The 26,817-nt window shown below is 40.4% G+C and overlaps 1 protein-coding gene across 3 annotated transcripts in view; it reads right to left on the bottom strand.

Moving 5' to 3' along the window:
- nlgn2b (neuroligin 2b) overlaps positions 1-26,817 on the bottom strand; it is an 84,601-nt gene that overhangs the window by 27,253 nt on the left and 30,531 nt on the right. For 2 of the 3 annotated variants that reach the window (XM_081615285.1, XM_081615284.1), the window contains exons 3-4: positions 13,813-13,866; positions 4,706-4,855 (exon numbers count right to left, since the gene is read on the bottom strand). In XM_081615285.1, the coding sequence (XP_081471411.1) occupies positions 4,706-4,855; positions 13,813-13,866 (204 nt within the window). Of the gene's footprint in view, positions 1-4,705; positions 4,856-11,658; positions 12,154-13,812; positions 13,867-26,817 lie in introns of those variants that run through there. The other variant, XM_081615286.1, reaches the window with a different exon arrangement.

The following is a 26,817-nucleotide window of genomic DNA, read 5'->3' as shown; positions in this document are numbered from 1 at the left end:
TTACAAATTGTCTCAGACTTTTGGAAATCATCAAGTTTCAGAGCTCTGTAACCCAGACTAATTAATAGCACCTGTTTTATAGATAAACACGTTCAGAACTTTTAAAAAGTTTTTTTTTTCAGTTGATTTGTTAGGTTTAGGGGTTTCATACGTAAAGTAAAATTTCTGAAAAGTATTCAGTTGTCAGAACAATAACCATATAACCATGGCTTTAATTATTACGCGAGCCAACGCAAGTTTTAGTTGTTTACCATTATGAAAATTAGCTTCAAATAAAAAACTTGTCTACTTTCAAGTAACAAGCAAAATTTTGAAAAAAAGAAAAAAAAGTAAAGCGAAATGTTTCCAGAAGACGCGTTTCATCTCTCTTCCCGAGGTTAAAAATGTTCCCGGAGCCAAACGATGGTGGTGGGCCTTTCCCCAGAGTTCATTAATTAGTTAATTAGTCTGAGCAGATGGCTGTGCTGCACAAATCAGGGTTCTCCGTGAGCCTGGAGCGGGAGGAAGGTAGGAGAAGGTGAGGCGAGAAGCGCTTCTTAAACCACAAACAGTCTCCGAAAGCTCCGGGGCCTCGGCTGCGTGCAGCAGACATTTGCGTCGCATTTTCACCCATTTTTATCACTTTACCGCTCGGTGTATCATAAATTGATGAGAAAATCCTTTAGAGGTGATCATTTGTTAAACACATATGTGTGAGGGGGTCGCGGGTGACAGCACAAAGCACTAAAGCAGAATAGCAGGGCGCTTCGGTCCCACCGCATGGAGCATTTATTCCAATGAATACTTTGCTTGGCTGCAGATTTAAAAAGCATTTCTGTAGGTTTATTTTTAGCCTGCCCCCGTCTCCCCCCTTCTGTTTCCTCTTCCCTCACTGTCTCTCTACGATTCTCCCCCGCTCATCCGTCTCTATTCCCTGCTCTCCCTTCTTCCCTTTTACCCCTGACTCTCCATCGCTCCCTTAAAGGCGCAGGCGTCGCATAAAGCGAGGCTGGCATGTGTAAGCTCCTGCGAGTGTAAGTACAGGATAATACTAAAGATTAGGACATAAAACCATTAAGATTCTGTGTACCTCTGTTTCTCACTTTGACTCAAATGCACAGTGTCAGAGAGGAGGGATATTAAAAATTCAGATGGATGGTGCATTATTCATGTGTGTGTTTTACGCGCTGCACGCAACTAATTACGGCGCACGCACGCATACGTGCCGCGGCTGCTGCGTTGCACATTTAGCAATTGACATGTACACAGGCCAACATGCGTGCCTATGCAACACACACTCACTAGGATAATCGCCTTAGTACAGTAACCCATTTAAAGCATATCTGAGAGTGTGAGTGAGAGGGGAAGAGCTCGCAGTCGCCCACATATCGAAATTTTTAACAATCTTTACAGAATCGAGGACACTGCATCATCCCTCATAATAACTCGGCCGGATCTATATCCACCTCTGTATTTCTGTGCCTCGTCTCAATTTTGATGGTTTTCCCAGGAACTTGCTAACTTTGAAATGCCTGAGTGCACCTTAAAGAGCTCAGGAAGGAATCGCAGCCCAGGTGTCGGAGCAAGTCAGTCACATTTACAACCCTGGACACAAGGTCAAGGTCTTTGCGACTGGAGCAAACGAAGAGATGGCCTAAAGAGGGTTCCACTTACCAGGTGCTTCAACAGGTGCACCTGGGCAATTGCTGGTTGAAAGAAATATCAACCAAAGCCAATCACACAACAGCAACTCGATGCATTTAGGCGCCTGGAGATGACTTGCTAAATTCAAACTATGATTGAGAACGAGGAAGAAAGGCGATGCTCACTTTGAACGTGGCAAAGCAGCTCTGAGCTCTCAAGTTTCCTCTAAAAAAAAAAAAAAAAAAAAAAAGCGGTGACGTCAGAATTCAGAAGAGGTGATGTCTTAAAAATGTGTCTCAAATGTTTACTCTTTCATTGTTATGCTCCATTGCTATTACAACAGTTTACTCAAAAGAATACCAGCGAGGGAACGAGGGCAGGTTCTTGCTGTGACCGTTCACTTCCAAGAAGGAAAACTGCTTTGAGTGAATCGGCTTTTTCCTGACACATTTCTCACACTTGAACACAAACATGAGGAAACTTTCACTTCTTCTCTCATTTAAAAAACAAGAAGAAAATACATCCTAAAAACTGGCTCTTGGAAAGCCAAAAATGTCAACAATGAGTATATAAAGATATGCAGATGTTAAGTTTGTTTATTCCCTAGTGTTATTTGGTGTTGTTTTTATCTCTAAATGTATTAGTTTGCTGCAACATCAACCTGCCAATGAGACAGGAATGAGCCACCTGGCTATAATCTCATACATTTCCATGTAAATGCTCATTAATACATATTGTCCCTTTATTAAAAATAAACTTGAACTTGATCTTAGCCGAACATTTCTGCTGACCACGTCCTTCTGTAGTCTACCCATCCTCTGACACACAAATCTGCAGCAGCTCAGCATTGTCACAGTGAATTAAGGCTGCTCTGAAGGCAAGAAGGTTTTGGTGTAAGTTTAATTTGAAACAATTGACAATCCTGAAATGTTCTTTTAAAATCACATACCCACTGAAAAAGATCAGCACATTGATATGCAGCTCCTTTCCAAAAGCTCCCAGTTTGTCCTTGTCCCCGTGCCTCTCCTTCGGCAACGTCAATAACACTGTGGATTATGTTGCCCTCTGTTAATACTCACTGCATCTCTTGGACTCCGTCCTAAACTACTCCGGTTTCTCTGTTTATCATTTTTGTGATATGTTGAAACAGGCCTGATGCAATAAACACGATCTGATTACACAACCTGGCAACAACAAAGACCACCACAAATAGTCTTTGTGCAAACACCTCCGGAAGACGATGGCGAATGTAAATACTTGACTTTCCTGATATCCAGCCGCACGGAGGGACTGTGCACACGCTCGGCCGCACACTCACAGGCCAAAATCAAAAAAACAAAAATATCCAGTGGAAAGAACGATTCTAAAATGTTTAGAAACGATTAAAGGAAATGGTTATCCGTTGTCGAATGAACTAAAGTGTTGGGTTGTTCGGGATGTCACTATTGGGTTTTCTCTTTAGAAAGAAATACTCCCTTGCAAGACCATTCACCTTTTTATCATTTCATCAGATGAGAACAGAAAACTTTAATCTATTTTATTGGGTTTTGTGTTATATACCAACACAAGCTATCACACAATCATAAACAGTTTTTCCCCCCACTGTTGTTCTGTATTTAGGTCCAACCTAGTGATGAAAGTGAAAAGTGCTTAAATTTGAATGGATTCATTCTGAGCAGATAATAAGACGTTACGTATTTTTGGAGCCACTCTGTAGCTCCAAGGTGCCCAATCAACAAATCTACTCAATACTCAGCGCACACATGAATTCAAACTGAAATATTCTGGTTTCCAAATCTCCAAATCAACCCAAGGTTACTGACTCAGGATATGCGCAAGCTCACGTTAAAAAAAAAAAACAACAAAACAAAAACAGGTGGGAATAAGTGGATCAATCCCCCTAAAAAGGCAGGAAGAAATCTGAACACGCATAAAAGAAGCTGATGAACGCGCATAACGAGACGCTCCTCGACATCACAGGTAATTACCACGGCGACAGACCCACGTAAGGAGTCAACCAACTTTGTGCAACTTAAAATCCCACATTAAATCAGACGTTACCTCGATGAGCCATTAATCCTGCTTCGTAATTCAGGTGGGCTTGCAGCAGGAATGTCTCGTCGTCGGCAGCGCTGTTTGTAAAATCCTGGATAGTTTCAGTGAAATAATTAAATAAATGCTGCATGGTACGGTAGAAATTAGAAATGAGTTTGTCTTATTCACAGTGCTGGTTTGCAGTATCAGAGGTCGTTTGATCCCAAAAGAGTGTTTGTGTGATCGCTGCGACTGAGGAACATCAGAAACTAAATCTTCCGTCTATTTAGCAAAGTGAAATACTTGGGTCATATCTTAAGTAGTGATCTTTGTGGAGATGATGATGATGATGATGTGGAGCGATGGTGCCTCAAGTTGTACATGCACAATAATATGTTGGTAAATTTTACATGGGCACCGATGACGATAAAGAAGCCCCCTGTTCTGAAGCCCTTCCTACTTCTGTTTATACCGTAAAACGTCTGGAGGTTATTGCACAGAGACTGTTTATCAAGTAAATAACATAATGGAAGACTAAAACAGAAATTTAAAGAGGAGCAGCAAAAGTAAATGAGGTGGGTTAGCATCACTTGCCAATCACCGATGCTGTCATCCGGGTCATGTTACTGTGGAACATTGTATCTGCTGCCTGGAAATTGAGATTTAAGCATGATATGACTGTCATAAGACTACATTTATTACAGAAATAGTCTTCAGTCAGAGGCCTCTTCAGTTTCACTGCAAGACCGACTGCTGCTGGAGACCCATTCCTGCTCACTGTATTATCATCAGCAACTCTGAAGATACTTGTCTGATATGATACTTAGTTTCTCTTTGGCATAATTTAAAAAAAAATGTATTAACTTAAGACGGCTTCAATATTCTAAAATGTGAAACCAAAGGCTACAAACATATGTTCATAAACCCTACGATAATAGTTCAAAGAGAAACTGTTGGAGCCATTTTCAACCACAAAAAAAATCACCGCTTCTGTCACTTCCTGGCAGAGACATGGCAAATATGGTATAATGTGATGCCTCAAACTCACCGAGCACGCCAAGGCGGTAGTTCATGGTTACAACGATGACGTTTCCGTAGGCAGCAAGGACGCTCCCGTCAAACATGTTCCCTGAGCCCTCCATGTAGGAGCCTCCGTGGATAAAGAGCATGACCGGCTTCTTTCGGCGATCTCGAATATCTGCAAAATACGGATTTTTAAAACAAAATAAAAAAAGATATGCGTTACTTGTGAAACATTATTCAAATTCAACAATTTTCACATGCAAACATATAAGTATGCAATTACCCCCTACACACACACACACACACATATATATATGCCAACTCTAGAGGAGTGGTAACAAATTTTCATGAGAGAAAAAGAAAGAAGAAAAAAATATGGAAAAACTGATTGGTGACAAGATTCAGACGATTATTATCTGGATTATCAGCCTTTCTTATTGATTGGATGCCATGTGTTAATGTTTACAACAACACTCTTTAATGTTTCTGTTACAGAACAAAGAAGAGTAAAGTTTAGCCATTTTCTGTATCACTAAGGTGTTTAAAATGAAATCAGATGAAAAACAGACATATAATAATGTGTTGTTTTTTTTTTCTTTTTCCCCCCAAAAGATTCAAGGCTGTGTTGAGACAAAACTGTGATTTATTTAGATTCTCAAACCGATATCCAAAATGTTCTGGCTCTACCTCCCCTCACTTCCCAAGGCGAAAGGAAAGTAACTAGAGGTGAAGACTTCAGCAACACCTGAAACAGTGAGAAACCAACTCTATTCACAAACGTGTTTCTGGTCCGCTAATTGGGCGGCTTTTTCATCATTTTTGCTGGAGTCCTTACCAGACCCTGTGCAGAAAACACAAGGGCTGAAAGAAGCAGAGCAACATTGCTGCACTTCATCCTTTTTTGGTCTTTTCTGGTTTTTTGTGCTGCCTGCCAATGCTAATCGCTGATAAAAGACGCTAAACCCGGTGCAGAAAGCAAAGTCTGCGATCCATCTAGCTTTGCTTTTAAAATAACAGCACAGTCTGCTTTTTCAGACAGTGGCGTGACATCTCTTCCTCTCCTGGTGTAAATTATTCATTATTTTCAATACTTTTCCGATATGTTTTATGTCTTAAAGGGGGAGGGGGGGGGAAGGGGAATCGGCTACAGGACAAGGTTGAATTTACTACAAATGTCTGACCTGTGAGTGGGTTGTAAACACATTTCTAATTGGCTGGATGAAACTATTTAGTGTATGTCCCATTCTACTATGCCCCCTTCTGTGATTGCCTGTTTATCCCGTCCTCTGCAGCGATGGTATCTTCCCGCACTCTTATTCCCCTCCCCGTGTGGAGCAAATGGTGCAGGCAGTTCCGATGCCTTATCTGTTATTGGTGTCTTTGCGGCCATCAGTATGTTGCTATGGTTTACTCAGTCAGCCTGTGTGCGCCCCCTTCACCTACCCCCACCCACCTGCCACTACTCCTCCATTCCTGACCCCGCACCCCCTACCCCATCGGAGCGTCTGTGGTATGTTCGGAGCGTCTGAGCGTGGACGAGTCTGAGAGAGCTGCCAGAGCACCCCAGTTAGGCTGAGCGTCTGCACTGTGCAGGCCCTGTGGATAATTTGTATGAAAGGCAGACCAAGTGGAAACATAAATAACAGCCACAGCATCTGTTTACCCTGATGAGCTTCAGCGCTCAAAGAAGGGAGGGAGACGGGAAGATAACAGGAGAGAAAGAAAGAGAGAGAGAGAGCTGGATTGGAAGAAGAGAGGGGGAGCGAGGAGAAGGGGAGGGAGGGGGTCGCAAGATAGAAACACAGAGGAAAAGATGAAAATAGGGCAGCATGAGAGAAGTGATGGGTAAAGAAATGGAATTGGAGATTCACAAACATGGGAAAATAAAAACCCTGAAGATATCATGGATGAAAAAAAAAAAAAGAGGCACAAATCAAGACACACATGGCAAGGTACGCTAATGAACGCCGAAATTCACACAGGATTCACACCGTATTCATACAAAGCCACACACACACACACGCACGCACACACACTCTTGCATAGGCAGCTGCGATGTTGAGTCGCTATGGAAACTGCTTCTCGCTAATAGAACTGCACCAGCCATTCCATCGCACCGACTGTTGCCGTGGTAACAAATTCCACTCACGTATTTGCACACCCGCCTGCATCACCACCTGAATCTCAGGTTACACATGCACCGGCGGCGCGTCACTCGCAGCGGCGGATGGGCGCGCGCGCCCGTGCGTGTGTGTGTGTTGAGGGAAATGTAGGGGGGGAGTTGATGCACAGATACACGCACGTGTATAGTTTTTTTTTTCCCCCTAATTTATTGTGTGTCTTTTGTTAGAACATGTATGTGTGACACGAGACGGCTGGAAATAAAATACAGAACAAAAAAAACAAAAAAAAAAACATTTCAAGTCACACACCCCAGCGCGCGCCGCTCTTGTTCTTCTTCTCTTTGGTGTATTCTGAGCGTCGGCTGATTTCCCAGAGGATATGTAAACAAGTTCAATTATCTTGACGTTACTAAGACAGTATGGAGGAGTGACGTATTAGCTGGCCGTCATCAGCCTCACTCAGAGAGACGCTCAGAATGTAAATCAAACCCAGAGAGGAAGGGAACCAAAAGCAGTGGCCTGTGTCTCTACATCTTTAAAGAGCAAATGATCAGCCTCCTTAAGCCCGCTGAACTGTCAGGCTTTTGTCAGCGCAAAGCGGCCTGTAAAAGCCGTGTCTGGCGATTCGTTGTTGAACCGGAAAGCTCAATGAATTATCCCTCTTTTTTTAATAGAGATGCGATTTGACAAAACTGTAAAATTGCAATAATGATTTTTTTTTATTTTTATATCTTTATAAGTAACTCCACTGAATGTTGCTGTCTTTCTCCATTCGGTTTGTGTTCCAACAAGTGAGCATGATTTATTTTTTTGTCTCTGCAAAGGTATGCAATCTTCCAAGGCCATATGTCCGCTGTTCTCTCACAGGAAACAGAAACTTTGTTGCAGCTCATCTGTACAGTTTTCCTCCTTCACTCAGGTTCTTTGTTAGCTAAGAAGTGGTAGCTGTCATGCAGTATATGATGTCATTTATTTATCCATTTGTTTAGTATTTATGTATTGGGTTTTAATTTAATGTATTCATTGAAGAAGATGACTCTGTATGCCTGGTTCTCTGGGGGGTGGGGGATCAGCATTTTTCAAGAAGGGGCCCTCATCTTGTTTTACTCACTAAACAAAACAATTCTACAGTGTATTAACTAATGAAGAAGTAAGGACACCATGCACCCTTAACAGCTGCTAAGTTAGGACACCCTTCCCCCCCAACAGCTGCTGTCCCTCCCCCCCCTGCTTGGTTGAAATACCCTAAATCACTTTCCATTTCTTAATTTGACTCAAGCATCCAGCCCTGATTAGCATGTTCTAAAAGCTGCTGGTAGAATGCGTGCTTGTGCGACAAAAACCAAACTTGAGTCAAAAAGTTGTGTTTGGCACAGAGAAGTCGCTGTGTGTCACCAAAGAGAAGGCCGAGCCGAGCCGAGCCGAGCCGAGCCCACAGAGGAACGTGTTGGTCGGGCTTTTTGGTGCCCGGCTAGTGAAACTATGAGGAGTTCCAAAACACCAGGTAGTTTTGGCTAAAATCTGACGAGGAAGTCAAATTTTTTCAGCAATGCAGTAAGTCAAAGCATGCGGCAAAATCTATAAAATAATAATAATAATAATAATAATAATAATAATAATAATAATAATAATAATAATAATAATAATAAAAAACACTGCTTCACCTAAAGAAAATGCAACTTTTAGAAAAAAAAAAAAAAAAAAAACTTTGCGGGGTCAGGTGAAGAGGGCTGCTGGACCTGAGATTTCCACTGACAGGAGGAGGAAATGCTTCCATTGTTGTAAATATTACAGCTTTGTGAAAGTGCTCCAGTGTAGAGGCAAAACAGCGGGTTATCAAGCAGGGGAAATGTGCAGTAGTAGTAGTGAAACAGTTGAAAAGGTAAAGGTGGACATGATTCGTCTCATTTGATTTAAAAGATGATCAAAATGATCACAGTCAGCTTAAATTACTGAGCTGGTTGTGCATTAACTGCATTAGCCCTGAGACGCCTCAAGCAAAGGACAAGATCAGGTTAGAAATGTCTGATTAACTCACATCTTATGAAAGAAACCCAGGGAGGAATTTCTGAACTTGAAATTTTCATACTGAAATGGTATTTAAGGAGGTTTCACCCGATACTGAAAGTGCTAAATCTCCTCGCCCAGTCCTGCACGCATTTGCTTCCTCCTTATGCCGTCCTTCCTGCACAAAAACTGTCAAATAAATGTAGCTACTGCCACAAAATGATAAAAAGGGACACTATTCAACTCTTTAAACCCTGGAAACAAACTTATTTCCACATTTTTAGTTGTATTTTCACTTTTTTAAATCCATTTTGCAGTTAAAATATTCCTCATTTTCCCCTTAAGGCCAGTTGGCAAGTTAAAGAGCAACAGCACGCTTTTATTGAGCGGTACCGGGACTCATTTAGAAGCTGTTGGAAAATGGACGTTTTTCTTAATGTTTTTTTCAACACTTTTTTTTAATTTTCTAAATTAGGAAAAATCTTAATAAGTCTGGGTTTTGGCTTTCGATCATGTCCTTGTTGTCCATTTATGTTTTAATGGTCTTACTGCACTCAGTTTATTTTCAGAAAAATCTTACACTATAAGGTTCATTTTTTCGTTTTGTTTTTCCTTATTTCTTGTCTTCTTCCATTTCTTGGTTTGTTCTCTTATGTTAGTATTAGTCTCCGTTTTTAACGGTTTGTATTTTCTATTCTCTTAACTATTCACTTTCCCTCAGTTTCCATGTTTGTTTTCCAGCACAGCTGTTCCACATTCCCCTAATGCAGCACACCTGGATCCAATGTAATTCTTCAGTCTTCCTTCATTACATAAGCTTGCTGGTTTTCTGTGCTCATACTAGGTTCTCTGCCCATGCACCGTTTTCTGGTCTCCTCATGTCAGAGTAGTAAAGTTTCTTTTATCATTAACAAAACTTTACTATGCTTACTCCAAGTTCTTGTCTGCATTTCGATGCTACTCTCATGTACATGACAAAAATGTGTTTTGAAAAGATAAAGGCTTTCTAAAAGTGTATATTTTTTTGTTGCACAAACTGTAATAAACATTACAGAACACATAGTGTAAGATAGTTATTAACGTCCCATTTGTTGGGTTAATCCTGAGTGGCGGAAAACTTTCGCTTTCGTCGCTCCCCGTGTGTCAATCCTTTAACTGCTGTGAACCAGGCAACGCTTCACGGGAGAGAGGCTTTAAGATCAAAATAGGTAATGTGATTAATCTGCATCATGTAATATTAATGCTTTAAACTTTTTCAGATTAATTGCGCGCGTTAACGTCAACCGCCCAGAAATGATCAAACAAAATGTGCATTGAGTGAATGCCTTTGTAATAGGCTGCTTAAACTTTCAGTATTTGGCAGTTATTCAGTTTTTCAGGTGGTTTTGTGACTGTGCTATAATAGTTTAAAAGGCACACAAAAAAACTCTCGGCCAAGTCTATTAGTAATTGTTTGTGTGCTTGCATGTACTACACACACTCGTCTAGATTACAGTGCAAATACCTTAGTAAACTTAAAAAGACATTTTCCTCTAAGTAAAATAATCAACCAGTATAGCAACACAATTTTCATCAATATTAAGGAATTATTTACTTAAAACAAGCTCCTGTCTTGATGAAAGACATAGACAATTTTAGATAATTTAGATAATTTTGTCTTATCCACTGTAGATATTTGCACTAGACCAAACATACTTGTGTGTTTTTGCAGTGCAATGTCTAGCTTGATGTTTCACACAATGCGTGATAGGGATTTTTGGTATTATCATTTTGTTGTTACTTTCAGTCTAAATGTTAGTCAGTTTAAAGTGTTCTCCTCTTTAAACTGTATGTGTGAACTGACCTAGAAGTCACAGCTGCCTGTTATCTTCATGTGAAACAGTTTGACCGAGATTTGAACCGGGCTCAGATCATGGGACAGATGTTAAATTGTTTTACGACCTTTGCTGTGTTTAGGTAAAATGTTTTACGACCTCAGCTGTTTCCCTGTTGTCTTATCTTGCCTATCCTCCCTCTTTGAAGTTTGAAAATAAAAGACAAGCTCTACCCAAAGATTTTCAGAACGCTCTATGAACAGCTCGGAGGAGCAATTGATAGAGTCTTCTCCTTTGCAAAGTTTGTCATAAAATTCATATACGTTGTCTGTGGTTCTTTTATGTAGGTTCTAGGAAAATACCTATCAATGCGCTTGATTTCTTCCCATTTACACAGCAAAACACGTTATTAACTACACTAAATAATGTGACAGGATACAGTCAGAAACAATGGCAGAAGGAGAAAGGTCTACAAACCACAATTAAATGTATGACTTTTTTTTTGAAAGAGCAGCAAGAGTCCTAGGGGTGCTCTTACATAAAAAAAAAACAACTAAAAATCTGCAAGGGAGTCTCAACAGAAATATTTGAACTATTCCTTTGGTGGTAGCAATCGAGGTGCTGAATGGTGCTGAGAATAAGAAGTTTTAACTCTCACCAAAAGTTTTTTTTTTTTTAATCCTATGAATTTACGTAAAGGGGTTTTAATTCAAGGCCACCCAGACGAGCCCAAAACCATTCACATCTGGCGATAATGCTAAACAGAAGATACTACGTACATGCTTTGCTTAAGGCTTGATTAGTTTTACTCTTTATTTGCGCTTCAGACGTGGAAGTGGTTAAATGACTGAAAGCAGAAAATGCGAGGTAACTGGAGGGAAGAAGCGGGCCCAGTCTGAGACCTTTACAGCCAACAACGAGCTCAGTGTCTTTCCAGGCTGCTTAAAAAACACTGACAGATTATTCCCTCCTGTCCATGCCACCTAGCCTGACGGTACCCTCCTTAACTCCCATCCTTAATAGTAATGTCTTACCTTCCTACGCAAAGTGCCCACTTTCTTCTTTTCCATTCCGCGGCTCCTCTCTCATTCATTTCCTTATGGTAATTTCCATTGATCCGGGTGTAAAAGACTGAAGGCTGAATTAGCACTTTTCTCTCGGCAGCCAAACCCACACATAAGCAGTGCGGTTTCCTACAAACGGCTTTCAAATAAGATGCCTTTAAAACAATGTTTGGGCCATCCGAAGCTCGGGCAATTAAGTAAGAGCTCAACTGCGGCCCGGCACCTCGTGATCCCGTCAAGATCCGTCAGCTGCGGGCATAAATGTCAAGCTCCACCGGTGTCCTTCTCCATCCACCCTCTCACTCTCTGTTTCTCCACATCCCTCTCACTTTCAAAGCTCTATAAATGTCATTTCATCATGCACTTGTCTTCATTATGAGTGCTTTTTCACCTCTCTCCCTTCTTTGTTGCCCTCCCCAGTGTTCAGATTTTCCCTTTTTCTCTTCCAACCCCCCTCATCCCCACTTTCTCATCATCCCATTCCCTCTCTCTACAGTTCTTCGTGAATCCCTCCCTCTCACTCTCTTTTTTTTTTCTACCGTTAAGGAATCGCAAAATTGGATTAGCTCGCGCTGGCTCCTTTTTGTCTCTTTTCAAAGCACGGCAGTTAGCGATTCCTGGAAAAAGACAGTTCGACGCCCAAATAGAAACACTGCTCGAAAAGTGGCGTTTTTGACCCTGTACACTGACGCGAACGCGGCTCGTGAGCGACAGCTACCGACAGTTAGCAGGACAGCTAACGGGAGTCAAAAACTGTCGATTGCGGAGTCCCATAAGCGGGGGGTGGCGGTTTTAACGACTCTACTTAGCATACGAATAACCTAGCTAGCATATATGCAAAGGTGCTTTAGCAGACCAACGTGGATTCTCAGTCATTGGATAAAAAACAATGACATCACAATTCATCACTGACGCGCGATTGGTTGGTTGATGTGTCCCCCATTGGACAGCACATATGTCTTCGGAATGAAAACGGATTAAATGTTGAAAAAGCTGTAAGATTGGGGTAGAGGTCCACCTTGAAGCTGGACAGTGGCTGAAGCGGCGCAACTTAATTGAAAGCATTTTCACATGGCTAAAATGGCCGAGTCAAAGTCACATCCTGAATCTGTTGCAAGACCATAAAATTACTGTTTGTGAACTCTCTCCATTCAGTCTGATCAGGCTTGAACGACTTAGCAAAAAGTAATGGAGAACATTTGAGTGTGCAGTGATGCGAACCTGATGCAGACATACCACCAAAAGATTTCCAGCTGTTTTTGCACCGAAAGGTGGCTTAGTACAGCGCTGATTGAATTTGTGCCTTGAATATGAATGCACAGAATTTTAAGATTTGCATTTTTTTTAAGAAACTTTGAAATCTAGGTGCAAACTTTGCTCCCGCTTCCACTGATTCATGCTAGTTTTTGCCAACAAAATCCCTGAGTTTATGACTGTGACAAGGAAAAAGTGGAAAAGATTAAGAAAAAAAAAAAAACAAGGCACTTTATTGCTGAGGAATGAAAACAACAACAAAGGTAGGGGCCTTTTGTTTCCATGCAGTCGCACAGAAACAGTGACACATGGAGAGATTTTTGCTGCATCAATGAAAAGCAGACAACATTAGACTTGAAAGCATAAAGCAGCAAAAAATGGATTTACTATCCCACCTAAACGTCGGTTTGGGCGAAGACAACATGGAGGACAATAATCGAGCGGAACATTTCATGAAAACTTTGGTGGCAGAGTAAAAGCGCAGGTGAATAAGGAGCGAATATTGATTTTTTGAGAGATGCATCACAGAGGGCAGCAAGAACATCAGCGTGTGGCTGATCAGCCACATAGCAACCGAGAAAGTAGAGTAAATTAGCTTCCTGTGCAAGTGCCCAAAAAGCAGCAGTTGTGACGAGCAGGGAATGATAAACAACTGTTTTGTGGGTTGCTTTTATTTATCCGAATGCGTGCTTGTCACGGAGAATGGCCGATTTGCGTCCTAATCAAAGCAGTTAAGGGTGGACAATGTGATGTGCACATAGACTGATGATTAATGAAACGGATGCAAATGCCACATTTCCCATGGCCCTGTTGAAAAAAATAAAATAAAATAATAGAGCGTAAGGAAAAGGAAACATGCAAATAAAATACCTTCATCCCTTGGTCTGTTCATCGTGGATTCATCATTTTTTTTTGTGAGCGGACCTGAAATTTAGAAAAAGGAGACAAAAGACAAAATTTCAAAAAGACAAGCAGGGAAAGCAGCGTGATCTAAATTCACCTCAGTTGCTGTGTACAAACGTTAATGAATTTTCCTATAAAACAAGACCCAATGTTGCTTCTTAACATAGGCAGTACGACACTGTGCCCAGGGTGGCACTGCCTCAGGGGCGGCACAAATAACAGGAAAAAAACATGATCATTTCCCCTAAAACAGCTTTCTGTTCTTTTATTTTATGTTTAGTTTATTGGATGCTCCTTTATGTTGTGCATATTGTAAGTATGTTTAAGAAGACTGCACATTCACTACAGCTGGGTAATATAAACTTATCAAATCTGTGATAAAAAACTATTTCTGAAAAACTATTTCTCTGAACCTAAATCACTAGTTTTGAGTTCTGGTTGAGAATTTAAAGGGCCAGTTGTGTATTTTCCAGGTACATATTACCACTTTATAGCAAAATCAGGTAACTATGTTGCCTTCACTTGTTTTTTTTGTTTTTTTAAATTGGTGTGTGTATATATAAATATGCCATAAAAAAGTTTTAAGGCATGTGCTTTAAATTTCAATGCTTTTTAAAGCATTTGAACAATTTCAAAGCTTTTTAAAGCATTGAAATTGGGCTTCTGTCCTAGTTAGTATTTTTATTTCATTTTATTTTACGTTATGTTTTGCTTGGGTGGGTAGTGGACTGAATTGGGAAGTATAAGAAGGGTCTCACTTATGACACCATGACCTCGCTCTCCTTTGTTTTAACTGCTTAGTAAATGAACCCAGAGGCTTCTTCTTGTTAACCCTTTTCCTCAAACAAACTAGAGTTATTGCTTTTATTGTATAACCCAGCCCCTCCCCCCCAAAAAAGAACAAAACAATTGGCAGAAGCAAGCCATCTTGGGAAGAAGCAAACACCCGCTAAGATGCTGCACGCTCTGACTAAAATCAGTAAATGCTGAACATATTGGATAGCTTAATTTTGCGCTGCAACAAAAGCCATCCTGAAAGGGAACTTTGAGAAATTGTGAGGAAACCACCAAACAGTGGGCTGGTTTTGATATGAACACACCCTGCTAAGCCTTTTGACAAGATTTCCCACATCAAGGTCAAAGAGGAGCCTCAAATTAAGCTTTAATGGTAACAACAGTTAACTGCTCCATAGGGCAAAGCCAGTAACAAGCATTTATCGCAGTGACCAACCAATGCCCTGCTGTGTCAACCTCTGTTAGCCCTAAGTGATAAAGATCCTATTAGGGTTTTTTTTGGTTGGTTTCAGTCAGAGGCGATTTCCATCAGCAAACAATTAAGCCACTGCGTTTTGTGTCATGCTCAGCTACTGTCCACATGACATGTAAAGGTCATTAAACCCATCTGTGCTTCATACACATCTAATGTTGACACGACTGTGGACGGGAATGCGCGACATGGCGGAGCTGCGGAGGCACCTGACAAAAAGTATTCACACCACTTGAACTTTTATCACTCAAGAAAACACTACTTCAATGCACTTTGTTGGGATTTTACGCGACACAACGTAGTACATAACTATGAAGAGGTGTGTTGGAGATAGGCGAGCAGGCAGCGTCGTGAGTGCTAAGGAACATGGCGGACAGATCAGGGATGATGGTGCCACAACACCATAAAGACTAAAATCTCACTTTTATGGGTGGGTGACAAGAAGAAAGCCATTGTTGAAAGAAAACCATATGAAGTCCCGTTTCCAATTTGCCAAGAGCCACAAAGAGAACAGATCAAAGCCAGAAGAGCTCTTTAAACCTACATGGAAATGGTCTGTGTGGCTAAAGACTTAAAGGGCTTCCACTCCAAAAACAGCATCCACTGAGCTTTCTGTAGGAGTTTGCTGTCCACCCTGGGGAAATAAACTAAAAAAAACAACAATACAGATGGCGCTACACTCTAATCATCCACAGCTGAGTAGTGCAAATGAGGGAGAGTTTTTTTTTTTTTTTTTTTAAATAAGTGGATGACAGCTACGTTTTATTTGCAAAGCTGCATGTTTTTTTTCTTGCATGAAAAACCAACAACAGAAGTAGATCTGATATGGTGAGACAGAGAAGAATGGACAAAAAACAGAGTGGAAATTTTGATGACATCAAGTGATTCAAGGAGCTCTGCTTCCACATTGAATAGCTGCCTTTGGCTTATTCTGGAGCAGTTTGATAGATATCCTGTCTCCGTTGGTTGAACAAGTATCCGTCACAGTGCACCACAGTTAAAGGCTAAACAAATTACAACTTTGACCTGAGCACAATACAAGCTCCACCAAGCTCTTTGTATTTCTGCTGTGTTCCACTCAAGCTTGTTTTTTTTTCTCGTAAATTTTCTCTTTAAGCTTCTTGTTAGAAAACAGTAAGTTGTGCAAAAAGAACTGAAGTATTTAACAGTTAGACATGCGCATTCAAAAATTTAGAAAGGGTTACATTAAGTTCGCCTTTCAAGATTGTAGCGCATACACTCCTGAAGTGTCACCTGAAAGTCAAATATCCGGCACACAAATTTAGGTTTGTGATTGTAATAAGTGCCATTTTGGAAAGTTTAGGGAATATGAATACTTTTGCGAGGTGCTCTATTACCACTGTCTATCATGTGTTCATGTCATCCTCAAACCCACAAAAAAAAAAACATGTTATCTTCTCTCCATTGGGAGAGATTTGTAGTCTTTCGCTTAAAACAAAACAAAAAAAAAACACTTTGTATTTTGGTTGCCAAGAGGTTTATCACTCCTTCGATGAGGCGCTGACATCTCTGCTTCTGCCCCATTGCAGGAAACTCCACAGTGAGGCGTTGGCATGTACCCTTTTCACAGTGTTGCGCATCTATTGACAAGGGAGTTGCGAGACTTCACCGCCTTCCACCATTGTATCCCTGCATTCTCACTCATCCATCTGTATGAATATGGTTTCCTGATATAAAGTGTTTATCTTTCTTCTTAATGGGTGCAGATCAATGCTGAGCAGATTAGCTGCATCCTCTCAGTACCACCATGCAGGCGCCTGAACCAGACAGCACTTACTGCCATAGCAGGAGATGGTACAGCCATAGGTCCTGGGCAAGAAAGAACTGCTACGACGGCCTGGTAATGGATAGAAAGGCCCATTAGTCCACTGGGTTCTCAGCAATCGCTTGCTACTTAGCGCCACTCTAAAACCACACCTTTCTGCTTAATGGAGACGACTCTGGTTACAGTTCAGTTCCCATTCCTTCTTAAGGAGGGAAACTACATCTCAGGATGGAGCACCACTCAGCTAGTCACATCCTGTAACGGAGAATGAGATCAAATTGTAGGACTTCATGAATGGGGCAAGTAGAGGTGTGACCCAAGCCAAGATTTTCCGGAGGGTTTTGGGAATATATTTTTGTTACATGATATCAGATTTGCGCCCTCCTCCCCAAAAATACTTTGATTGCCTGCTGTTTTGCAAGTTTGCATACTCCACATTCAAAATCTAACTAAAATTAGTACTGTTCACTTCTTTATAAGAGACAAAATAGCAACCAAACCAAAAAAATAGCAATTAACTGAGTGAAATAAGCATTTGATACTAAAGTGAAACCCATTGAGATATGTCCTCAATGGGACATATCTCAATGGGTGACGAACACATCATGAGATGTGTTTGTCACACATCTCATGATGGATTTTTGGCTAACTCTTTTCCAGGAATTCTCTCAATACTTTAAGTTTCTTAGCTGCTGCTTGGTCACCATATTAAAAATATATTTCTAAACCACTCCACAACCTTAATGTGACTCTTCTTTACCCATTTCTTTGTTGCCTTTTTGTTTTAGGTTACATTCACATTGAGAAACCCACCCACAGACCATCTTCAGTATTCTGGATGTGGGAAGAAGATTCTCACTGAAGATATTCCATCACCCATTTCTCCATCTACTGGCTGATCGTTGTGCTAACCCTAACCCCTAACCTCGTAACACGTAGCTGAAAACATCAGTTGAAAAGCATAATGTTCCCAGATCTGAGCGTATTGGGACAGTGTCCTTCAAGTCTGTCAGCATTTCTATTCCTCCAGAAATAGTAGGTTAACTAGATGCCTATCACATTCTCCTGATCCTTTGAATCATTTAAATGTTCACTGGTAAACCTAAGGCGAGTCTGTACTAATGGCTTCTATTTCAATCCACTGCGGTTCAGTGTGTTACTAATCATGCCTTTGATTAATGCGGTCCTAGGTGCCTTCAGACCATTAACAAGCTCCTCCTAGTTAGTTGTGACCTGATCTCTTCCTTTCCTCCACATCATCCTTGCCCCACGAGGACGGATCTTGCGTGAAGCTCCAGGCTGAGTGAGACTGCCCGCTGTTCATATTTCACATTTCTCCAATTTTAAATAGTATTAGCAACAGTTGTCACTTTCTCCCTCTTTGTCAAGCTTTGACAGCTCTTGGGTTTTGCCTATGTTGGCGGAGAGGTTGTAACAGAAGACAATGAAATCAAAGTGTGCTTAATAAACAAAGCAGATCGAGGTAAAAAGTATCTGTAACGGATTGAGTGATTGATTTTTGTGAAGATAACCAATCTGTGGGAGTCAAAACTGACTGGGTTGTTGGTCAACGACTAATTACTTTGCAAAATGACAGGCAAATCAATTTTTAATTTCCATGTAACGGCTATGTAGTCAATAAAATCAAACTATTACACAAATCTGAATATTTATTCCTTTACAAGCGAGTAAACCTGGAATATCAACAGCGGGTGAATGGTTATCACCCCCCAATGTTTGGGACTTTCTAAGATAGAGTTCTGACTGCAGAGGGTATAAGCAGTTGATATTTTAACTGCAAACAATAACTCTCTTTTGGTCGTCTTTCTGCACCAACTACAAGACCAGATGTTCCCTAAGGCTTTAGCAAACTACTACTCTGAGGAGGATCTTCCTGCTTCACAAGAATGTAGTAGCATTTCATGCAAGCATCATCAGTGAATTTGTTTTGGGTAAGTGGTTATATGCACATAAATCTGTGACCTTGTGCCCAGAGTGAATACCTAAAACTAAAACTCAGCCAGATAACATTTTATCACATTTTTTATGATAGCAGAAATAAACACTAAAACACATTAGCATCATTATAAAGGATAGAGAACCAAGACACGTAGATAAATTGTGAATAACTAGATAACTATATGCCATTAATGGTATGATGATGTAAAGATAATATTACTCTAAGGGGCTGTAAAAAAACTATGTGCATTGATAGCTATACATTTTAGAGGTTGTTATAGTTTTAAGATGATATAAATTCTTTATTGTCTTTGCTCCAATTGGACTAGCTGGGGGAAACTAATCAGTACTTCTTTGACCTGTACAAGTTATCTAAACTGTTGAAATGTAATCTTTAACAGAAGTTGATTATCAAAAATAGATCGGATGGATCTGTCTTCTGGTGCATAAAACATACGTGTACATATCCCCCCCCCTCTCCCCCCCAAAATATGTACATTTATAGCGAATGAAAGATTGGTAATAAACCATTTTGTATTCACTTTTAGATATTAAAAATCTGGATTTATTTCCAGATGGGACTGGTAGGGTTGAGCAGGTTTTTGCTTCTTTTTTTTTCTCCCCTCTCTCTCGTTTGGTTTGCTGCCACTGAGGTTCCCGAGGTTGTATATAACCCTTTTCAATATCACTCTGGTCTCACAGAAATTTATGAAATGACCACAATCTCTAATCATTCGGGTGGAGCCGCATGATGTGTTGAAATTACTTTGCTCTCCTGTGGAAAGTAAACCTCCACCTCCATTACCTTGGTTTCTAGGGTAACAAGTTCCCGCTTCAAACAGAAGCTTGACAGATTTCACAAAAAGGTCAAAGATGTTCTAAAAAAAACTGTTTAAGCAACTGGGAAATACATCTAATTGTTTTCAGGTCAAGCTGTAATACAGGTATATTTGTTGACTATGACTTTAAGGATTTGTTCAATATGCTATCCAGGTTTGTATAACATTTACAGTGCATTGGAGATCGTATAAAAAAAACCAATACCTCCGACAAGACGCCTGGTTTTTGTGGGGTAAAAAATGAAAGCAAGATACATTTTAGAACCTTTTACACCTTTAAAATCACCTATAAGCTTTAGACGTCAATTAAAAAAACAACTGTAAATATCTTTGGGGGAAAATTTTAATGTCAAAGAAATAAACTAACACAGTTGCATGAGTGAGCACAGTCTTTTATGTTGATCTGGTTGTGTTCAGAATTACCCAACGCATTCAAACTCACGTTAAATAGGAGTCAATGCATATCTGCAAACATTTAAAGTAGTGATGGCTGATACTGATTGAAAAAAAAAATCCACAAATATCAGGTCATTTTAATTGGTATAACAACAAAAGTGGCAACAGCGGCGTTGTTAGCAGTACACAAAAACTGCAACAATAATAAACAGTAAAATTACCCATTATCAAATTGGCTGCCTCAGGAAACCAATCACTTTAAGTAGCACAACTGTACAGTAGCGCACAATAATTTGATTTATTAATATTTTCAAATACATTGTTAAATATTGCAGTGAAAAAATGCTGTAACAGCAAAAGAAAAAAAAAAGCCACGTCATATTATCACTGCACAGTGGGGCAGCGGTTCGAACTGTTGCCTTAAAGCAAAAATCTTAGTCTGTGCTTGTTGTGTATTGAGTTTGCATGTTCTCCGCACGCATGCATGAGCTTCCTCTGGGTACTCCAGCTCTCTCTAAGAGTCCAAAAACATCACAGTTTGGTTATTCTAAACTTCCCTGGGTGTGAACGCACGTGTCTGTGGTTTTGTCCTTTATCCAGCGTATAGCCTTTCGCCACATGATTACTGGAGATCGGTACCAGTCCACCTTTGAAAAATCAAAATATGAACTGATGTAGATGATTGATGGCTGAATAGTATACGGATACATTTTCCAAATAACAGGTGGAGAATTGACGTCCCTACATTGGAATGATGCATAATTAATCCCAAATAAAGGTCAGATGTTCGACTTTTGGACAATTTGCACAAATGCCATCATCTGCAGAGAGAACTCATGAGAAAGATGCAAAAAATAAAAAATCAAATATATTTGAAAGACTATGGAACATGGTTATCAGCAAGAAGACATGATAACTAAGACTGGAGCTCCCTATGAAACTGGGTAAAAGCCGTTATCAGAACTAGTTGTTGCAGCTGCCAAGAGGCCTACTGTGGCATTTAGGAAATGACTTGCAGGAATTTCCGTGTAGCACATTTAACAGCAATCTGCAATATTCTTCATATGTCTGGGCTATGAAGGAGACCTGCAAGATGAAAGCCTTTTGTAAAGAAAAACAAGCCCAGCTGAATTTTGTGAAACACATTCGAAGTCCTTCCAAGACGTGCAGAAATTTGAGTTATTATCCGGTGTAGCTATTACAGGAAATACAGTATATATGGTGCTAAAGCAACACTGCATATCACTGCATATAGCAACGGAATATAACACTTCAAAAGTAGTGAAGCACGGTGATGGCAGTATTATGTTATTGTATTGCTTTTCTTCGGATGGAACTGGGTATTTTGTCAAGGTAATGGACAGTCGCAAGTCATTGTTGGCACAAACTCTTCAGGCATCTACTAGAGGGTTGAAGAGAAAGAGACACTTCATCTTTAAGTATGATAAAGACCCAAAACATAAATCCAAATCAAGAAGAAAAATGCCAGCCCCGACTGAAGACCCAGACTGAAAATATGTCGGGGCTACACAAGAGGGCTGTGTGCACGAGATCCACATCACAGCCGGTTTTTATAAACTCTATGTTGTTTAAGAAACAAACATATTCATTTGGGGTCAAATGCATCTTTCCTATCAGTCCCAGAACACAGTCTTGTTTATTATGCTGACTGGCGCATCATGTAATGGGCGAACGGTCAGTAAAAGTCAGCGGCCTGTGGTGGGACGTTTAGCTCCGGCCGTCCTAGGACTGTACTGTTTGACCTAGCGCAGCTCCATCGCTCCATCAACAGCACTTCTTCTCGCTTCAGTGAGCTAGTGGCCGGAATGCAAGCTGTCTCCCGTCCCTCTCCATTTCTTCAGACCAGTAAATGGGATGAAGCTGCACTACGTCAAGACTGTAGTTGGCCTGTCTTCTTGACAACGTGTCAGATGCGGTTTCGACAATCACACCGCCACCCCCACCCCTCCCCCGCCGCCACCCTTCTTATTCCTCCTCTTCTGCACATATAAAAACACATACAATAACACGCACGGAGCGTGCTGCACGCGCGGCTCCATCCTCTTTGCTCTCCATCTCTTCTAGTGCACCCACCTCCATCTTTGCACACTCCCCCCTGCAGTCATGTCCCCTGAAATATGGTTTTTAATAAAGTGCACGGTAAATGGCTGCTCTAGTGGTAATAAAAATGAAGGATCTCAGGCCTTTGCCTGGGGAGTGTCTTGAGGAAATAGGAAAGCGGTGAGACGCTTCCCTCTCCTAACAACCCATCCACACATGAGGGAATGAGGAAGAGAGATGAAAAGAAAGGGGAGGAGGTGGACGAGGGGGGGTGGGACTCACTTTTCAGTTCAAGAGAATATTTGTATTATTTACGTTATGCGAAGAATTTGTTTGAGTTTCATTCTAGTCAAGTGGGCTTCGTGTTGGCCTGGTTGGGGAAGGGCACCGAGCTCATCTGCATTCAGAGCAGGGACCCCTTCCACTGCCATCCGCATAAAGATGGAGGAGCGAGGAGAGTGGAAAGGAGAAGAGGCAGGAATCGTTTCCAGCGAGGACAGAACAGGAGGGGTGAACAGATGCGGAAAGAAAAAGGAGGCTTTGAATTTCTTTTCATCTAAAGAGTAACATGAAGAACATGATCAGCAAGCGTCTTTCTGGGCATGAAATAGACACGCGCATGCCTCGAACCAGAATAGGAAGGTCACGAAATGCCAAACAGATCTGGCACCAAAGCACTCATGGAGGATACGTACGAATGTGTTCTGCCAATTTATTGCCGATGTTGCTGGAAATGCAACTTTTCTCTGCAGAACCAACTGGGGGCTCATGAAAACCCGTCATACACACACACAACACAAGAAGCCTAATGTTAACTTTCAAAATTATCAAGAGGTTTGGCCTGTTTGTCTAATCTATTTTACTTGTTGTACCAAGTGGTTGCACTTGCATCAGGATTTCACACAATTGCACCAATGTATGATTGCGCGTCACCCAAGCTGCAATGTTTTTCTAACATTCTGTGTTACGTAATATTAAAGAAATACTCTAAATGTCTAACCTTGCCTAGTACTCTGAAGAAGAACTAAAAACAGTAGAAAACAGTGACCCAAAATGTTGACTTTGAAGCAGCTCTAAGAAAAGATAACTTTTGCGAGGCTCTTGTAATTCCACTAAGTAGTATATACAGCAAACGTGAGCTTGGCTAAAAAGTTATAGGTCTGTTGGCATTTCTGTTTGTTTCTATTTCTATTTTGTGTAAAGGTGAGCTTTACATAAAAATGTACACAAAGGCTCAAAAACAACAGTGCATCATGATCTACTTCTAATAATACACCATAGGTTCTAAATCGATTAATTTGACATGGAGGATTTAGTTACTCCAAAAACAATCTAATTTAGTATTTGACTACATGTTTATTGTAACTAATAGTACCCACTCTGCTATCTGTAGATACTGCAAGTAAACCAAGCTGAGAGTCAAACAGCAGGACTTTCTACTAACGGTAGCTAGTCTGCAGTGCTAGCTAACAGTAGCTAGCCTGCAGTGCAAGTTAACGGTAGCTAGCCTGCAGTGCTAGTTAACGGTAGCTATCCTGAAGTGCTAGTTAACGGTAGCTATCCTGAGGTGCTAGTTAACGGTAGCTATCCTGAGGTGCTAGTTAACGGTAGCTAGCCTGAGGTGCTAGTTAACGGTAGCTATCCTGCAGTGCTCTGCCTAACAGATATAGAATTCATATCCTAAAGACAGCCCTTCTAAAGTGCTTTTACTTTAATAAAAAAACATCAATGGTGCCTTTTCATTTTTGACACCACAATCATTGCAAGGTTGTGGGAAAAAATAAACTTCTTCTAGTTAGCATAATCCCAGCACTAGCTACATTCAGAATACATAATCTGAAGCAAGAACTGGTCATAAAGTCAATATAGCCAGGCAATGTCTCACAGAGTGTTTTATGTGTAGTATGAATTTTATAATCCAGATCCAAATTGCTGACAATAAAAGTATTTTAGACTTTGTGAGGCTATATCTTTTTTTTTTCTTCTTTTTTTTGCATCAGCTAATTTTTAATTAATGTAAGGAATTATAATGGACTGGCAATCCCAAAAATGCTTGTTTAGTGATGCAGACAAAGTTTTAAAAAAAAATTTTTTTTATAGTCCAATAAAGTTTTTATTTCCTCAAAGACTAAGTCTAATGCCTTGCATTTTTTAAAATCTGTCTTTTGTATAAATCTTTTTAGGTTGATCTGACATTTCTAGCTCACATTTCCCATTTTACCAGAGCATACCTGCACTCAAAGGCTGCACTGCTGAATTACTGGTGCAAGGATCTCACATAAGAAACTAAAGACATTGCTTTCAAAAAAACAACAGCAAAAAAATAGAGGCTTATTCACTTTCGCACGCAGAATTTGCCCTTCGTACTTGTGAGATGGGTTGGAGGCAGGAAGCGCAGACATTCAGTTTCAAATGCCATAAAAACTGCTCTGAAAACGTTTTTATAATTTTAATATTTGAGTGTTTTTCCATTAGAAATCTGAAAGAAATGTCCCCATCCTTTGTAATTACAATGTGTAGACTGATGAGAGAATGACGAAGGGAATCCGTTTAAGCCGAGTCTAAAATAGTTTCATGGAATTGCATCATTTATATGAGATTTACTCTCCAAATTCTCAACCCACCAAAAAAGAAAAAAAAAAGGTACACAACTCATTCTGAATCACAACTTAACTCAGCCGAGTTTTCACAGACTGTGGAATATAGCTTGTTGACCTCTCTCTCTGCCTCTAACAACTGTAAACAATTTCAGGGACTGTGACTACGGTATAAAGTACAACATCTATTTTATTCCAGGAGTAATCCACCCTGCTTCTCAATTTCTCTCACACACAAGGTAGAACATGTCCTTGGAGACGGCATTCGCCTTGTGTAAGCAGTGACCTCTGACAATAAGTGACAGTATCTGACAAGCAGACAGGGCTACATGTAAAATCTGTCTCACTCATTTGCACACCTTTTCCCGAGGGAATAAGCCCGGAGACTAAACATCATCTTGTCCTTGGGTGTGTGACATATGCAGCACGCAGTTTACACGCAGCACAGCCAGAAGAACTGCTCATTAACTTCACTTTCTAATATGATTACAGGAAGTCAGTTTTGTCTCCCTCGACTCTTGCGCATTGCTGTTTTAAGAAACTTGTGGCCATGCATATGCTGCTTTCGTCTTCCTAGTGATCTGCGGATTATGGCTTTTGTTACACAAATGGAAATCTGAAAAGTGTGGTGTGCATTCACAGCTGGTTTGTTTTGCAGCCTTTGCTCGGTGCTAATTTATGCACTTGTAAAACAGATTCCAGCTACTCACAAAGGTGACAAATTGTATTATCACTTAATGTGCCGAAGTTAATTGGTAAAAAAATTATAAATAAATAAAATAATTCAGGTAACACAAAGCGTCTAAGCATTTACGTATGAGACAGAGTGACCTAAAACAACTGAGAAGGTTCCGACTGCAAACCTCAGTATGGGGCGGGGTTGGATGTCTGACTCCACCCTCAAATCATTTTCATTGCATAAAACCTTCTCCTTCACCCCCCAAATGTGTTCAGTTAAACTGGACTGGATTTATAATTTATTTGCCTGTTCATCGTGCGAATCACGTTGCATTTGAATGTCATATATTGTTTTTTTTATTAGTACATTGGTGTGTGTCGACATGTGATGTTGGTGTATGTGCCATCTCAGGGGATTTTTGTCATATCCATGCTAGCTGTTGTTCCACATGTGGAGCTTTGGAAAGGCCCCTTAGGATTTCTTGACTGACCATGTTTGACAACATCTGAAGTAAGAGAAATAGTGCCTATCGCTGGTGGGTGTTGTGAGCAAACAGTTGTCTTGCAGTATACATTTTTTCCAAGTTTTGTTTCATGCGCATTTTGCGGGGGATTAAGTTGAACAATTTCCGATAAGCCAATTAAATTGTGATTTGGGAAGGCTATGGAAAATATATTACAAGTTTAATTTTGATTTTGGAAAGAAAATAACAAATTGCATAAGGCCAATGAATATCCATCTGTCCATAAAATCAATAATCTAACATTACTTGTGGGAAGGGGCGGGTGATCCCCAGGTGGGAGAACCCTGGACGGGTCCACAGTCCAATGACTATAGATCATACATAACTGATAAAAATACATTGGGTTACAGAAACATAATTGGATCTAATTAAGTTGAGGAAAACGTCCAACTTCAGTTGCATTAGATGCAATATAGCTGGTTAAGCTAAAGTTGGTTAAATACTTTATTTTTAATTGATGGGTCATGTTTAATGTGCTTAAAACTTCTTCACACATATACCACTGACCTGTATGTCAGAAGTAGTACAACTTCTGTACATAGGTGTACTGGATTTACTAACTAGGTCCAATTGGGTGCCCTGAGTCTGATTAAAGGGCATCAAGAATAGGAGGAGATGAACACCAATTATACCACACTTTTATAATTGTCGTTTTCCAAAAAAAAAAGTGACATAAATAACCCTGACTGCATATATTCGTTTGTAGGTCTACCGGATAAAATCCCATTAGAATACGTTTAACTTTTTCGGTTGTAATGTGGTGAAAGATGAAAACGAGCTTACGAGGCACGATTGCTTTTGCGAGGTTTTATCATGTTAGATGTTATGTTTTCATAGCACAGCGCTGTACACCGCTCCAGACTGC

The sequence above is a fragment of the Poecilia reticulata genome, chromosome 14, assembly GCF_904066995.2.
Source record: "Poecilia reticulata chromosome 14, P_reticulata-male-v2, whole genome shotgun sequence".
NCBI classification, from domain to species: domain Eukaryota; kingdom Metazoa; phylum Chordata; class Actinopteri; order Cyprinodontiformes; family Poeciliidae; genus Poecilia; species Poecilia reticulata.
This window is presented reverse-complemented; position numbering and strand designations above follow the sequence as displayed.